General features: G+C 39.2%; 1 protein-coding gene across 4 annotated transcripts in view; it reads right to left on the minus strand.

The window, feature by feature from the left end:
* CTNNA3 (catenin alpha 3) overlaps positions 1–16,813 on the minus strand; it is a 1,220,185-nt gene that overhangs the window by 1,138,493 nt on the left and 64,879 nt on the right. For all 4 annotated transcript variants that reach the window (XM_070752167.1, XM_070752166.1, XM_070752168.1 and 1 more), the window contains exon 5: positions 16,491–16,610. In XM_070752167.1, the coding sequence (XP_070608268.1) occupies positions 16,491–16,610 (120 nt within the window). The remainder of the gene's footprint in view (positions 1–16,490; positions 16,611–16,813) is intronic.

The raw sequence follows: 16,813 nt of genomic DNA on the forward strand, positions 1-16,813 counted from the left end.
AAGTCCTTCAACAGCATCTTTACCTAGGGAGTACTGGGAAATTCAAGTACAAAGTACAACAGGTTTTAAGTGAAACAATCCATCACAATGATCTAACCAAACCAATACAGTCTCTGAAGTAGCCCATAAGGCAGAAGCAACACAAGCAAGAGAAAGATGTGATAAAACACGGGATAAAAAAAGTGGACAACAGAATAGAGGTCATAGCAAAGGCTTATTTATGGTGCTCTTTTGGGACCTGTAAACATGTGTGATTTCTGGTGCAGAAAACAGTATGCCCACGCTTACAAGGGAATTCATAGCCAAGATAGAACTCAAGAGGATGGACACTTGATCCTCGGACAACGGGGCCAATGGCATGGTCAGTGGAGTGGGATGCCAGATGAGTTGATGGCCACAGCAGTTACTGTGTCTCCATAAAGAGGAACAGCTGAGAAGGTGGAAGAAACAGATAATGGGATGTTGTGGTTAGCTCTGGCCCAGCTCCTGCCCCAGGGAATGTGCAGGTGGATGTGGGGAAAACATCCACATGCCGCAGGCCTGTTTTGCTCCCGATGGAATCTGCCGACGAAGCCTCCTCTGACCAAGGAAGCGTGAGTGACAGGGAAGAGGGGAGTTTGGCAGACAGTCCAGGAGGAGATCAATCATCTATATCATCCCTGGATTCTGAACTTTTTAATCCTATAGATAATACCAAGTTGTTGCAGAAAGACAATTAGGTACCTGGCGTGAGATCAACTTTGATAATGTTGGATGATGAGAAGATGAGCCACGCCCATCTGGATACACTGGGTCCATGGCCTGGCCAGCCAATGCAGAGGGTGAAGAGGAGATAGACAAGGATGAAGAGGAGACAGAGGTGTTAATGCAGAGTATTTCTGAGTCAGAAGAGGAAGACGGGGGTGTTAAAGACTCACTGCTGGATCCTGTAAGCTGTCTAAAATTAATTTAAGTTGAGTCAGTAATTAAGGCAAATCATTTATTTATTTATTTATTTATTTATTTATTTATTTATTTATTTATTTATTTATTTACTTATTTATTTATTTAAAATAGAAATATACTATATACCCTCAGCAGTTTCTGTTTTTGGACTTTCTAGCATCTTTTTGCTTCCCCCCCCCCTCCCCATTTTCAGCATATTGTTGTTCACTGTATACTTGAATATTTTTTAAACTTAGAATTCCCACAGAAGTGACAAATTTTGTCTGACAAAAGCTTTTTCATCCGCACAAAGAAGTGACCTTATCATCACAGACATAAAATAGCATTATTTAAATAGTTCATTATCAATTAAAGATCTTCCGCTGTACACAAATTATAAGTCCTTTTATTCCACATTGTAAGCCTGAGGCTATGAAGTCAAAATCAAAGCTTTTCTCAACAGTCAATTGAAGGGGAGTGATATGCTTTATATGTTCTGATGTTAACTTTCAGGCCAAAATGCTATCATTTTTCAGAAGCAAATTTATCTTTTCAATGTGTACCAAAAGTACCATGGTTGTCCCAAAGTATTTGTATTTCAAAGGCAATTGGACTTTCTAATTTTTCTTTCAGATAATTTGCTTCTCATCTGAAGAAGTGATCTGAAGAAATAAACTGAAGAAGAAGTTTCTTGGATGAGAAGCACCTTAAAAATCAGAAAGTCCAATTGCCTTTAAAATACAAGCATTTTTAGGACAATCATGACCTGGATAAATAAGAACCTCCATAGACAAAGTACCATGGTCACATCCAAAGAGTCCTGTCTTTCTTTCTTTCTTTCTTTCTTTCTTTCTTTCTTTCTTTCTTTCTTTCTTTCTTTATTTATTTATTTATTTATTTATTTATATTCATTTTGTCCAATACATAATATACATCGAAGAGAATAGATATGTAGTAATATATATAAAGAAAAGGAAAGAAGAAAAGATATAAAAGTATAGGATATCATATATGAAAGGAAGAAAAGATAAATGAGATATGGAAAGACAATTGGACAGGGGATGGAAGGCACACTGGTGCACTTATGCACGCCCCTTGCTGACCTCTTAGGAACCTGGAGAGGTCAATCGTGGATAGTCTAAGGGAGAAATGTAGGGGGTTAGGGGTTGACACTACTGAGTCAGGTAATGAGTTCCACGCTTCGACAACTCGGTTGCTGAAGTCATATTTTTTACAGTCAAGTTTGGAGCGGTTAATATTAAATTTGAATCTGTTGCGTGCTCTTGTGTTGTTGCGGTTGAAGCTGAAGTAGTCATTGACTGTAGGACGTTGCAGCATATGATCTTGTGGGCAATACTTAAATCGTGTTTTAGGTGCCGTAGTTCTAAGCTTTCCAGACCCAGGATTGTTAGTCTATTTTCGTAGGGTATTCTGTTTCGAGTGGAGGAGTGAAGGGCTCTTCTGGTGAAATATCTTTGGATGTTTTCAAGGGTGTTGATGTCCGAGATGTGGTATGGGTTCCAGACAGATGAACTGTATTCAAGGATGGGTCTGGCAAAAGTTTTGTAGGCTCTTGTGAGTAGTGTGAGATTGCCGGAGCAGAAGCTACGTAGGATCAGGTTAACAACTCTAGAAGCCTTTTTGGCGATATTGTTGCAGTGGGCTTTAGCACTGTTACCTCCTTTAGTTGATAGCGGTGTTCTCCTCTGCACATTAAATATAGATATAATGGGACTCTAGCAGGCTTTACTGCCACCACAAAGCAGGGCTGTATTCTGCTCCCTTACTACTTAATTCATGTATCATTGATCTGTCTTTGCCAAACAGAAGTTCTACTCTGGACACAATGCTTATTCTTTTACATTCAGAGGACATGGTCATCTTCCCCTGATCCCAATTTGTCTTGCCAGGATGCCTTCATGCCTTAGCATCATATTGTTATGATGAAATGCCAGAAATAAATCATTCCAAGTGCTGTAATTGCCATCAATCTAATTGGAAAATTAACTAGGCATCTTTTTCTCCTCTTCCACTTCATAGAAATATCAAATCAGCAACTTCTCAATCTGGGCACAACACTCCACTGATGTAATAATTAAATGTGCAAAGCTAAAAAATGTTATCCTGGTAGTATTCAAACAGTTCAAAATAAAAATGCTACTGAAAAATGAAAAATGTTGGCTAAGTTCTTGAGACCCTGGAAGAAAGATTGGGTTTTATGATCAGGTTACATGAAGTCATACCTGAAGAGAAGCAAAATATTTGACACAAATCTAGAAAATGACAAAGACAACACAGTATCAACAGTGGAGACCTTGAAATTTCTAGGTTCTATCATATCTCAAGACCTAAAATGGTCACCTAACATCAAAAACATCATCAAAAAAGCACAACAAAGAATGTTCTTTCTGAGCTAGCTCAGGAAGCTCAAACTGCCCAAGGAGCTGCTGATACAGTTCTACAGAGGAATCATTGAGTCTGTCGTCTGCACCTCTATAACTGTCTGGTTTGGTACTGCAACCCAACAGTACCGACAAAGACTTCAGAGGACAATCAGAACTGCAGAAAAAACAATTGATGCCAACCTGCCTTCCATTGAGGGCCTGTATACTGCACGAGTCAAAAAGAGGGCGGCGAAAATATTTACTGACCCCTCACATCCTGGACACAAACTGTTTCAACTCCTACCCTCAAAATGTCGCTACAGAGCACTGCACACCAAGACAACTAGACACAAGAACAGTTTTTTTCCGAACACCATCACTCTACTAAACAAATAATTCCCTCAACACTGTCAGACTTTCTACTAAATCTGCACTTCTATTCTTCTAGTTTTTCTCATCATTCCTATCACCTATTTCCTCCCATGTTGACTGTACGACTGTAACTTGTTGCTTATATCCTAAGATTTTTATTAATATTGCTTCTTCATTGCTTATTTGACCCCTATGACAATCATTAAGTGTTGTACCACATGATTCTTGACAAATGTATATTTTATTTTATGTACGCTGAGAGCATATGCACCAAGACAAATTCTTTGTGTTTCCAATCACACTTGGCCAATAAAAATTCTATTCTATTCTATTCTATTCTAAGACAAGTCATCTCTTTGCTTTCACCAAGACTTTTCATGCCATCTCAACCATCACACCCTCTACCTCACAAAGGTTTACTGTGCCAATATGAGATAACTTACGTTCAAAAGTGATGGAGAGGAGACTAAACAATACCCTGTTTCAGCAACACTTGAAGACATAGACATTGAGAAATATCATGTTTCTCAGTCTTGGCAACTTTAAAATGGATGGACTTCAACTCCCAGAATTCCCCAGCCTGACTGGCTGAGGAATTCTGGGAGTTGAAGTCTACCCATCTTAATGTCTTATATGTTTTTCTGAGCTGCCCTATTCTCTAACCCAAACAATATATCAGGAGTGAGCTGCTGCCCGGACAGGGGGGAACACAGTGGGGTAGCGAAAATGGGGCTCCACCACAGAGTACCCAATTTGCACTGAAAAATGTTGAAAGAAAATGCAGGGTATCCTGCATAAGCCATGCCCACAGTGTGGTAGTAAACATTTTGGTAGCACTTCACTGGTCACAAGCCACATATAGGTTGATGAACATACTATGATTTGTTTGGTTTTATTTATTTGATTCAACTTCTATGCCGCCTAATCCTAACCCCCCCCCCCCTTTCTTGCAATGATTGTAAACATGATGGGGCCACAAATCACATGGTTTGGCCACTATTATTATTATATTGTCATTATTTTGACCCAACCCTGGCAAATAGTCTTTGGAGAAGAGCAGCATACAAATCTAATTAATAATAATAATAACAACAACAACAACAACAACAACAATAATAATAATAATAATAACTCAGCTGCTGCAAAAAGATCGCACAGACTGACTACAAGCATAGACATGATACTGTGGCACAGATGATCCACTGGAACTTGTGCTGGAATTACCATTTACCAGTGGCAAAGAACTGGTGGGATCATAAGCCCGAAAAAGTAGTCAAAAATGAGCAAGCAAAACTACTGTGGGACTTCTGACTTCAGATTGACCGAATTCTGAAGCATAACACACCAGACATTGTGATCGTGGAGAAAATGAAAGTATGGATCATCGACATCGCAATCCCAGGAGACAGCAGAATTGAGGAGAAGCAGCTAGAGAAATTAGTGAAATACGAAGATCTAAAAATCGAGCTGCAACAACTCTGGCATAAGCCCGTGAAAGTGGTCCCAGTGGTACTTGGCACCCTGGGTGCAGTGCCAAAGGATCTCAGCAGACATTTGAAAACCATCGGAATTGACAAAATCTCCATCTGTCAATTGCAAAAGGCCGTTTTACTGGGATCGGCAAACATAATTCGCCACTACATCACGCAGTCCTAGGTGCTTGGGAAACGCCCGACTGGTGATGAATTACGAAATCCAGCATAGTGATCTTGTTTGCTGTGCTGTACTGACATAATAATAATAATAATAATAATAATAATAATAATAATAATAATAATAATAATAATAATAATAATAATATCCCTAAACCAACACGACCACATATGTTGAAAATCACATATTTTCCCTTTTCAAGCTGGACTGAATTGCACAGTACAAATTTTAATTGTCTTGAAATAGCTTTCGACATGTGCAAAATGTATAACCAACTTTAAACGATTGCACAAATGAGTTTCTTAGATTAATCCAAGGTTTGTTAGCTTGGTTGGTTTTCAGTCAAAATTCCAAATGCTGCCAATTGGATAATGGCTGCTCCTACTTACTAAAACTGTGTGGCAGGCAGCAAACATTTGTTATCCACAGTTTTAATGAGCAAAAATGAAAACTCTTTCAAGCCACACATTCAACTCTTGTTGAAAACATGGTGGGATGCGTGTATGTGAGGGTGAAGGTGTGTATGTATGCAGATATAATGGGACCTTGGGAGGGTGGATGGATGGGAGGGAGGGAGGGAAGGAGAGAGCGCCTGGAGCTCAGTGAAATACGTTCTTGCAATTTGCTCAATTGTTTTAATATTTACAGTGATCTCCACCATTTTAGCTCAGATGAAAGCTGAAAGAATCTTTCCACACCCTTTATTTTCTTGTAAAGACTTTTAGCAATTCTGTTTTTTAAAAGATGCCATCAGCTGAAGTATATTTCCATGCAATGTCTTCAACTAAATTAGCATTCTTCCTCTATACGGTGTTTTCCGCTTCATGCTGAAATAAATGCAGGTTATCACACTAGAGTTCAAAGAGATGTGTACGCACGTTTGTTATTAGCTACAAGAGAAATTTCACCACAGATCTACATCTGGGTACCCCAGAAATACTCAGCCTAAATTTAGGTTCTTATATTGTGTTCTGTCAGGCTCTCTGGTAGACTTCTCCCAAAAATTCACAGGTACAAATTTCAGACACACACACGTTTGAAAATTCAAAACAATGTTCTTTATAATGACAATTCACTTAAACTAAGCCCTCTTTTGGTATAGCAAAGAACACTCATCTCCAAACAAACTGGTAATTTTGTACAAGTCCCTTATCAGTTCTGTGATACTTATCAGTTCTGTGATACTTAGCTTGCAGCTCTGAGGCAATTCACAGTCCTTCTTTCACAAAGTGAAACACACTTTGCTCTGGTTTAGTTTCAAATCAGCACACAAAAGGTCAAAGTCAGTAAAGCAGTCACGAAACACAACGATCAGATAATTCTCCACAATGGCCAAACCCACAGGCTGCTATTTACAGCAGCCTCACTAATTACCACAGCCCCACCCAACCAGAGGTGGCCTCATTTTCTTTGATAATAATCTCTCAGTTGTTGTTGCCTATGCATCGCTCTCCGCATGCGTGGCTGTATCATTAACTCTTGTTCTGAATCCAAGGAGGAGCTAGATAATTGATCTCCTTCTGAGCTGTCTGCCACACTCTCCTCCTCCCTGTCACTCATGTCTTCTTGGTCAGAGGAGCCTTCATCAGCAGATTCCACTGGGGGCAAAACAGGCCTGCAGCATGTGGATGTCTCCCCCACATCCACAGTCCTTGGGGCAGGAGCTAGGCCAGAGCTAACCACAACATATTGAATTCTTATCAGCAAATCCTTTTAGTCGAACAAGGTCGGCGACAATATGCACCCCAATTATGAACGCATCTAGATTGATTTCAAGTATCATCTGAGTCCAAAAAAAGGTTGCAGAAGCCCAAGAGGGAGGGGGGAAGCATAACAATTTAAGAAATAAATAAATAATTTTCATTGGAGACTATATAGTCACACCACTTTTGGATAGCCCTGGTGCAGAAAGCTACCAAACAATTTTTTCCCCGTAAGTGAATCTCGCAATGTTGAAAGGAAAGTCATTCAGGGAAACTCATTTCCAGGGCTAAATTGATTGTATGTTACACTAATGGTATTTTAGAGTCACATCAAGCCCAAGAGATGTCCACAGGGAAACAAAGCTGCAATGAAACGGATCAATGTCAGTAAACTGAGGAACCCCAACACAGCATCTTCACTAGCAGAAAATCCTGATAACCGACTCTCAGAGCTGCAGGTAGAGGCAAAATGCTGAGAAGGAGTGGGAACACTTTCAGCACTAAAGGTTCTAGGACCTTGCATATTTTCAGAAGAAGGGGAAAGGCACCTGTTGGCATGGATGCCAAGAGAGAGGAGTCTTTATGCATATTCAATTCAATTCAATTTATTAGATTTGTATGCCGCCCCTCACTGAAGACTTGGGGCAGCTCACAACAATAATAAAAATAGTATAATAATGGAACAAATCTAACAATAAAATTATATTAAAAACCCCCAACAATTTAAAAACCATACAACACATACATACCAAACATAAAATATAAGAAAGCCTGGGGGAGATGTCTTAATTCCCCCATGCCTGGCGATATAGGTGGGTCTTGAGTAACTTGCAAAAGACAAGGAGGGTGGGGGCCGTTCTAATCTCCGGGGGGGGAGTTGATTCCAGAGGGCCGGGGCCACCACAGAGAAGGCTCTTCCCCGGGGGCCCGCCAAGCGACATTGTTTTGTCAACGGGACCCGGAGAAGGCCAACTCTGTGGGACCTTATTGGCTGCTGGGATTCGTGCGGTAGAAGGCGGTTCCGGAGGTATTCTGGTCCAATGCCATATGTTCTGGGAATGCTCAGTAGTACAGAAATTTTGGAAAGAAGTGCAAGATGAAATGAACAGGATGTTAAATATTAACTGGACAATTACAAAAGAAATGGCATACTGGTAAAAAAGGGAGACTTAAGAGAATTTAAAGAAATAAAAGTAGCAGCATTGGAAAGCGCTCAAGCAGTAATTGTATTGGGCTGGAAAGAAGCAGCAAAATGGACGATACAGAATTGGTATCGGTACATGGTGGACCACATTTGCTTTGAAATTATGGAGGTAAAGATAAATACGTATAATGAAAATAAATGGAAAAAACTGATGGAACGATGGGAAATGGTGAAAGGTTATATGACAAGTAGAATTTGTGATCTAGCCATAAAGAATAAATTAGAATCACTCTTTGATATGTAAATAGAATGCAGATTCCAGCTTAGAAGAATATTAAAGATGTTAGTACAGACCCTCCAATTGGTGGTGGGGTATATATGTATGTTGTCAGGTGATGGGTGCACCTTCACAGGTCACTGTTTTTACGTTGTATGTATGTAGCTTGTATGTTTTAACATTTAAAAATTAAAAAAAAAATTAAAAAAGGTGCTAGGACCCTCATACAGGAAACAGCAAGACTGTTTTGAGAAAATGATAAAGAGATCAAGGCTCTACTCGCTGAAAAGCACTGCCTTCACCGAGCAGTGAAGGTCTACCAAAATTTTTACTACCAAACTGTGAGCGTAGCTTATGCATTTTCTTTCAGCATCGTTCAGTGCACATTGGGTGCTCTGGGATGGAGCTCTATTTTCCCTACCCCACTGCGTTCCACACACCCTCGTCTGGGCAGTAGCCCACCTCTGCTTCAGAGTAATGGCCAAAGACATTTATCAGACACAATATTATCAGATATTAATTTGCTGTGAAATGTTCTCTGTTCTCTATTCTCAACAATTATTATGTTTAGTAACTAGCTGTTGATATTATAATGATATATCAAATATCATAATTGTCAAGCAGGAAGAGGGAGATTGTGATCCCGCTATATAGAGCGCTGGTGAGACCACATTTGGAATACTGTGTTCAGTTCTGGAGACCTCACCTACAAAAAGATATTGACAAAATTGAACGGGTCCAAAGACGGGCTACAAGAATGTTGGAAGGTCTTAAGAAAAAAACGTATCAGGAAAGACTTAATGAACTCAATCTGTATAGTCTGGAGGACAGAAGGAAAAGGGGGGACATGATCGAAACATTTAAATATGTTAAAGGATTAAATAAGGTTCAGGAGGGAAGTGTTTTTAATAGGAAAGTGAACACAAGAACAAGGGGACACAATCTGAAGTTAGTTGGGAGAAAGATCAAAAGCAACATGAGAAAATATTATTTTACTGAATGAGTAGTAGATCCTTGGAACAAACTTCCAGCAGACGTGGTTGGTAAATCCACAGTAACTGAATTTAAACATGCCTGGGATAAACATACATCCATTGTAAGATAAAATACAGGAAATAGTATAAGGGCAGACTAGATGGACCATGAGGTCTTTTTCTGCCGTCAGTCTTCTATGTTTCTATGTTTCTATGTTTCTAAGCAGCAAAATGGATGATACAGAATTGGTATCAGTACATGGTGGACCACATTTGCTTTGAAATTATGGAGGTAAGGATGAATACGTATAATGAAAATAAATTGAAAAAACTGATGGAACGATGGGAAATGGTGAGAGGTTATATGACAAGTAGAATTTGTGATCTAGCCATAAAGAATAAATTAGAATCACTCTTTGATGTGTAAATAGAACGCAGATTCCAGCTTAGAAGAATATTAAAGATGTTAGTACAGACCCTCCAATTGGTGGTGGGGTATATATGTATGTTGTCAGGTGATGGGTGAACCTTCACAGAACACTGTTTTTATGTTGTATGTATGTAGTTTGTATGTTTTAACATTTAAAACTAATTTTAATTTTTTTTTTAAAGGTTCTAGGACCCTCATACAGGAAACAGCAAGACTGTTTTGAGAAAATGATAAAGAGATCAAGGCTCTACTCGCTGAAAAGCACTGCCTTCACCGAGCAGTGAAGGGCTACCAACATTTTTGCTACCACACTGTGGGTGTGGCTTATGCATTTTCTTTCAACATCTTTCAGTGCAAATTGGGTGCTCTGGGGTGGAGCTCTATTTTCCCTATCCCACTGCGTTCCCCACACCCTCGTCTGGGCAGTAGCCCACCTCTGCTTCAGAGTAATGGCCAAAGACATTTATCAGACACAATATTATCAGATATTAATTTGCTGTGAAATGTTCTCTGTTCTCAACAATTATTATGTTTAGTAACTAGCTGTTGATATTATAATGATATATCAAATATCATAATTATCAAGCAGGAAGAGGGAGATTGTGATCCCGCTATATAGAGCGTTGGTGAGACCACATTTGTAATACTGTGTTCAGTTCTGGAGACCTCACCTACAAAAAGATATTGACAAAATTGAACGGGTCCAAAGACGGGCTACAAGAATGGTGGAAGGTCTTAAGTATAAAACGTATCAGGAAAGACTTAATGAACTCAATCTGTATAGTCTGGGGGACAGAAGGAAAAGGGGGGACATGATCAAAACATTTAAATATGTCAAAGGGTTAAATAAGGTTCAGGAGGGAAGTGTTTTTAATAGGAAAGTGAACACAAGAACAAGGGGACACAATCTGAAGTTAGTTGGGGGAAAGATCAAAAGCAACAGGAGAAAATATTATTTTACTGAAAGTGTAGTAGATCCTTGGAACAAACTTCCAGCAGACGTGGTTGGTAAATCCACAGTAACTGAATTTAAACATGCCTGGGATAAACATAGATCCACCCTAAGATAAAATACAAAAAATAGTATAAGGGCAGACTAGAGGGACCATGAGGTCTTTTTCTGCCATCAGTCTTCTATGTTTCTATATAATTAGTATGGCTAACAATCCATTTCTGCAAAATGAATACTGTACACAAATTTTGGCCTGGCAGACAGACCAAATACCTACCTTTTTAATGCAATATTGTCTCTCTTTTTTTTCAGAAACTATCCACTCTTCACCCAAAACATAAGCCATTGAATTAAAGATGCCAGGTCATTCAATATATTCGCCCATTTAGAATCTGCTTTACTATTGATTCATTATGGGATTAAATAAAAGTTCATATTAGGGATGCTCCATATGGATGCTTTTTTGAATGATGAAGGTAATCAGCCGTCCTTGCCATTACAAGTAGATATAATTTTTTTCTTTTTCATTCTCTGTTATATTGATAGTTGAGGAATCACATTTTTAACAATAAAATATGCCTTTAATATTGGACTTCACAGTTACATTTCAGCGTTGGGTAGAAGAGAGTTAACTTTGAAAACATTGCCACCTACTGGCCATTTTTAAATTAATGAAGAGAAAAATATATGCTATATCTGGTCATATACACTCAAATTAAATGCAGCTCAGAATAAACCTGTAACCAGTTCTGACACTCTGACCAGCAAAATAAGGAATATGTTCTAACTAAAAAACACAGTTGTTACATCTTGCCTTACATAAATCCAGTGGATTTATACAATTGAGGGCACGGATGTCAGAACCTGGATTGCTTAAGACTATTTACAGCAGAGAATCAAGCATCTTAGAAATACCTCTTTCCAATCAAATTAGTTGGGAAATATAACTCTTGTTATATTTCTTTGTAATACAGACTCTTGTTTAATTCTTAAAGGTTCAAATAATATCTTTGCAAAGCTTATTTTTAAAGCACTGACTTGCTTTAATAGCTCTTACAATATGAATAAATGGCCATTTTTCTTCAGTTTGCCTGCAATGTTATCAAATCATATTTCCAGACTCCAATTATAGATTGTTAACAAACAGCAATTTTACAAAATGCTCCTTTGTTCTAGTAGTAAGCACAATTTAAAGTCTATTCCAGCAACTATATGCCATTAATTTATTATGTACTTCTAAAATCCCCCTTTTCCGCTCATTTTTCTTTGTGCTGTTATTAATCACCTTCTGATTTTTTTTTACATAAACACTAACATTTTCATAAAATGTGATGAAAAACCATGCAGCATTTCAAACATGCACTTTATATAAACTGTGAAACTGATTAGATGAAAACAGCAAAACTATATAGCAGTATCATATTATAAAGATATATTTGTAGCCCAAATTGCTATCTTTCAGAGATATTAAACAATAGCTCCCATCATTCCTTATGATTACATTGTTTGAGTTAGTGACCTTATAATTCCAGCTAATATTTTTTTTAATGCACTGAAAGATTGACCTGGTGCCCTTTGTAATGTTTGCAGCATTATTCTTCTCATATTCTTTTTATAAGAGGCATGTTATGTGTTAAGGAGTATGCAGAACCCTTGAGTTATCAAGGACATGCACAGAGGAAACATGGGATTTCAGCAGATATCCACAAGATATGAGTAATTATTCAGTCATACAATAACAGATACAGTGATACCTCGTCTTACGAACTTAATTGGTTCCGGGATGAGGTTTGTAAGGTGAAAAGTTTGTAAGACGAAACAATGTTTCCCATAGGAATCAATGGAAAAGCGATTAATGCGTGCAAGCCCAAAACTCACCCCTTTTGCCAGCCGAAACACCACCTCCAGACTTCCGTGTTTTTGTGATGCTGCAGGGAAATCCCAGCAGTGCAAAAACAGGCACTTCACTAGCAACGGAAGTCCGGAGGTGGGGCTTCCCAGCGAGGGGAGCCTTAGCGAAATTGCAGTATTGCAAAAACACGGAAATCCTCGAAACCCCACCTCTGGACTTCCGTGTTTTTGTGATGCTGCGATTTCACTGCTAGTGAAGTGCCCGTTTTTGCACTGCTGGGATTCCCCTGCGGCATCACAAAAACACGGAAGTCTGGAGGTGGTGTTTCCCATGGAGGGGAGCTTCAGGGAAATCCCAGCAATGCAAAAATGGGTGCTTTGCTGGCAACAGAAGTTCGGAGGTGGGGCATCCCAGTGGCAGCAGCTTGAGTTTGTAAGATGAAAATAGTTTGGAAGAAGAGGCAAAAAAATCTTAAACCCTGGGTTTGTATCTCAAAAAGTTTGTATGACGAGGGGTTTGTAAGACGAGGTATCACTGTATATTAAAGTTTATAAAGTTTACTTTATAAATAGCACAGCCAAGTTAAACAGTTCGGTCATACACATTCACATCAGTCAATATCTCTATACAATAATAATATTACAAGCCTGTCTTTGTCTTACATATCAGACATACATTACAGCTTACAAATACATCAAACTATCATTGAACACACAGAGCTTACCACATCAGTCATAGTGAATCAGCAGAAAGAACAGGGAGAGCAGAGAGAGAAAATCATGCTTTCTGGCTCCCTCTTGTGGCAATTTGCAACACAGCCTCTTAAAGCTATAGTACTTCAATACGAACAAATATTCATTGTTAGCTTGTTTATATATTACAAACCCAACTGTTTTGAACATTGTGCCTCCTATGCAATACCAGTAGTACTTACTGGTTATTTAATCCATATTCTAGATCTGAAGTAATTTTCTAGGATATGAAATCTGTTTAGGCAACACTAGAGTACATTTCATTTATTGCAAAACTGAATTAATTCCCTCATCCTTTTTCCATTTCTCTTCTCATCAGCCTTTTCAGCCATGGAATCAACTGTCTATCATGATATCCAAGGTGACGTTTTCAAAATAGATATATCAAATGGTGGGATTTAATTTTTTTTTACTATCGGTTCTGTGGGCGTGGCATGGCTTGGTGGGCATGGCTTAATGGACGTGGCATGGGAAGGATTGGTTGGTTATGACCTATAAAGCCCTTCATGGCACCGGGCCAGATTATCTCAGGGACCGCCTTCTGCCGCACGAATCCCAGCGACCAGTTAGGTCCCACAGAGTGGGCCTTCTCCGGGTCCCGTCAACTAAACAATGTCGGTTGGCGGGGCCCAGGGGAAGAGCCTTCTCTGTGGCGGCCCCGACCCTCTGGAACCAACTCCCCCCAGAGATTAGAATAGCCCTCACCCTCCTTGCCTTTCGTAAGCTCCTCAAAACCCATCTTTGCCGTCAGGCATGGGGGAAGTAAGATAATCTTTCCCCCTAGGCTTCTACAATTTATGCATGGTATGTTTGTATGTATGATTGGTTTTATAACAAGGGTTTTTAGCTGTTTTAGTATTGGATTTTTACATTCTGTTTTTGTCACTGTTGTTAGCCGCCCCGAGTCCACGGAGAGGGGCGGCATACAAATCCAATAAATAAATGAATGAATGAATGAATGAATGAATGAATGAATAAATAAATAAATAAATAAGGATACTGCAGAATCTCCATTCCATCCCCACTCCAGGGGAAGGTTACTGCAGAATCCCCATTTCCTCCCAATCACTGGGACTCAGAAGGCAAAGAACAGATGGGGGCAGAGCCAATCAGAGGTAGTTCTCCGAAGTACTCAAAATTTCCGCTACCGGTTCTCCAGAACTGGTCAGAACCTGCTGGATCCACCTATGATATATCCATATTTCTGTTCATTTCTTGTTTGTTTGTTTGTTTGTTTGTTTGTCTGTTTGATTGATTGCTTGATTGCTTGATTGAATTTTTTAATGCCACCCTTCTCCTTAGGCTCCTTTAACTTGTTCTCTCCCCAGATTTGGGAGAAGGCATCTGTGTGTGTGTGTGTGTGCGTGTGTGTGCAGTGTGTGTGTGTATGCACGCACACGCGCTAATGAGTTCCTGGACAGATCCCTGCATTTTTTTGGTCAATATTTCAGAAATAGTTTGCCACTGCCTGCTTACTAGAGCTGAGAGTCATTGAGTCACTGAGTCATTGAAAAGTGTTTGGAAACTTCAGATTGTGCAGAATGCGGCCGCGAGAGCCATCGTGGGGCTTCCTAGATTCGCCCACTTTTCTGCAACACTCCGTGGCCTGCATTGGCTGCCGATTAGTTTCCGGTCACAATTCAAAGTGTTGGTTATGACCTTTAAAGCCCTGCATGGCATTGGACCAGAGTACCTCCGGAACCGTCTGCTACCGCACGAATCCCAGTGACCGATAAGGTCCCACAGAGTTGGCCTTCTCTGGGTCCCATCGACCAAACAATGTCATTTGGCGGGCCCCACGGGAAGAGCCTTCTCTGTGGCAACCCCGGCCCTCTGGAATCAACTCCCCCCGGAGATTAGAACTGCCCCCACACTCCTTGTCTTTCGTAAATTACTCAAGACCCATCTGTACCGCCAGGCATGGGGGAGTTGAGACACCTTTCCCCCAGGCTTTTTTAATATTTATGTTTGGGTATGTATATGTTGTTTGCTTTTTTAAATATGATAGGGTTTTATGTGCTTTTTAATATTAGATTTGTTTTTGCTGGAATATTGTTTTTATTATTGTTGTGAGCCGCCCCGAGTCTTCGGAGAGGGGCGGCATACAAATCTAATAAATTGAATTGAATTGAGCTACCCTTGGTCATACCCCTGGCTTTGAGTCTAAGGCAGGAGTAGACCTCACAGTCTCCTCATATCTAGCCTGAGACCTTAATCACGAGACAAATTGGTCCTCACTTAGAACTTAAGATCTCATAGGGGACTGGAAATCCAGTTTGAAAAACATCGAACAAAATGGGTTCACTAGAATGACTTACTCCATAAAATTAAAAGCACTGTAACTGAATGGAGAGTGAATTTAAAACTAATACTTTATTGATAACTTATTTAAAATTTAAATCAGAAATGATGCTGAACACTAAATCGTAAAACTCTTTAAAGGACATCCTTTAAAATAAAAAGTCTATGGGGTAAAGCCACTGAATGGAAATATTTTTAAAGTAAAATTAGTTAAAATTACTTAATGTTTAAAATGCTTCTTTTGTTTATTTCCAAAAAGATTACCAATCAGAGCAATATAGAAATTAGCTGGCTACTCATATAAAAATAAGATTAGTAGCAATAGCACAGACTTATATACATCTTTACAATGCTTCTCTAAGTGGTTTACAGAGTCAACATATTGCCCCCAACAATTTGGGTCCTCACTTTACCCACGGTGGAAGGATGGAAGGCTGAGTCAACCTTGAGCTTGGTGAGATTCAAACTGCCAAATTGTAAGGCAGTTAGCAGTCAGCAGAAGTAATCTGCAGTACTGCACTCTAACCACTGTGCCACCATGGCTCATCCATTTATTTTGCATAGCCTTACCTTAAAATCTCACCTTAGTTAAGATATTTGGATACAATTCAGCAGATTCATTGAAAAACAGTTATGTACAGTAGTTGTTTCCAAACTGAGCCTTAAATCATTTGTTCTTTGAGTTTTCTGCCTTTGCACATTATTTCAAAGAAGACCCACGTGAAAAAGAAACCTAGATGGTCGATCTTATTAATATTCTTTGATTTCTTACCTGTTGTCGCTTAAATGCCAAATGGTCCAGCTTCTTCAGTTCTTTCTGAAGATGTTGATAGGTTTTCTGCAGTTCTGATTTACTGGATACATTTCGAAAAGACATAAGCATTCTCTGTACCTGCAGCCATATAAGAAGTAGGGGGGAAAAGAACATCTCGATTTGTCTAAGAACAAATCGCCTAAAATCAGTTTCATTTGAATTAGCATCTTGCTACATCTGAGTTATATTACTGGGCAGAAAATACAACTCCCGAAGCCTTCCTCTTTTGTAATGAAAGTTGTCTGCCTCACCATTAATTAATTAATTATTCATTCATTCAT

The sequence above is a fragment of the Erythrolamprus reginae genome, chromosome 5 (genome assembly GCF_031021105.1).
Source record: "Erythrolamprus reginae isolate rEryReg1 chromosome 5, rEryReg1.hap1, whole genome shotgun sequence".
Classification (NCBI taxonomy): Eukaryota; Metazoa; Chordata; class Lepidosauria; order Squamata; family Dipsadidae; genus Erythrolamprus; species Erythrolamprus reginae.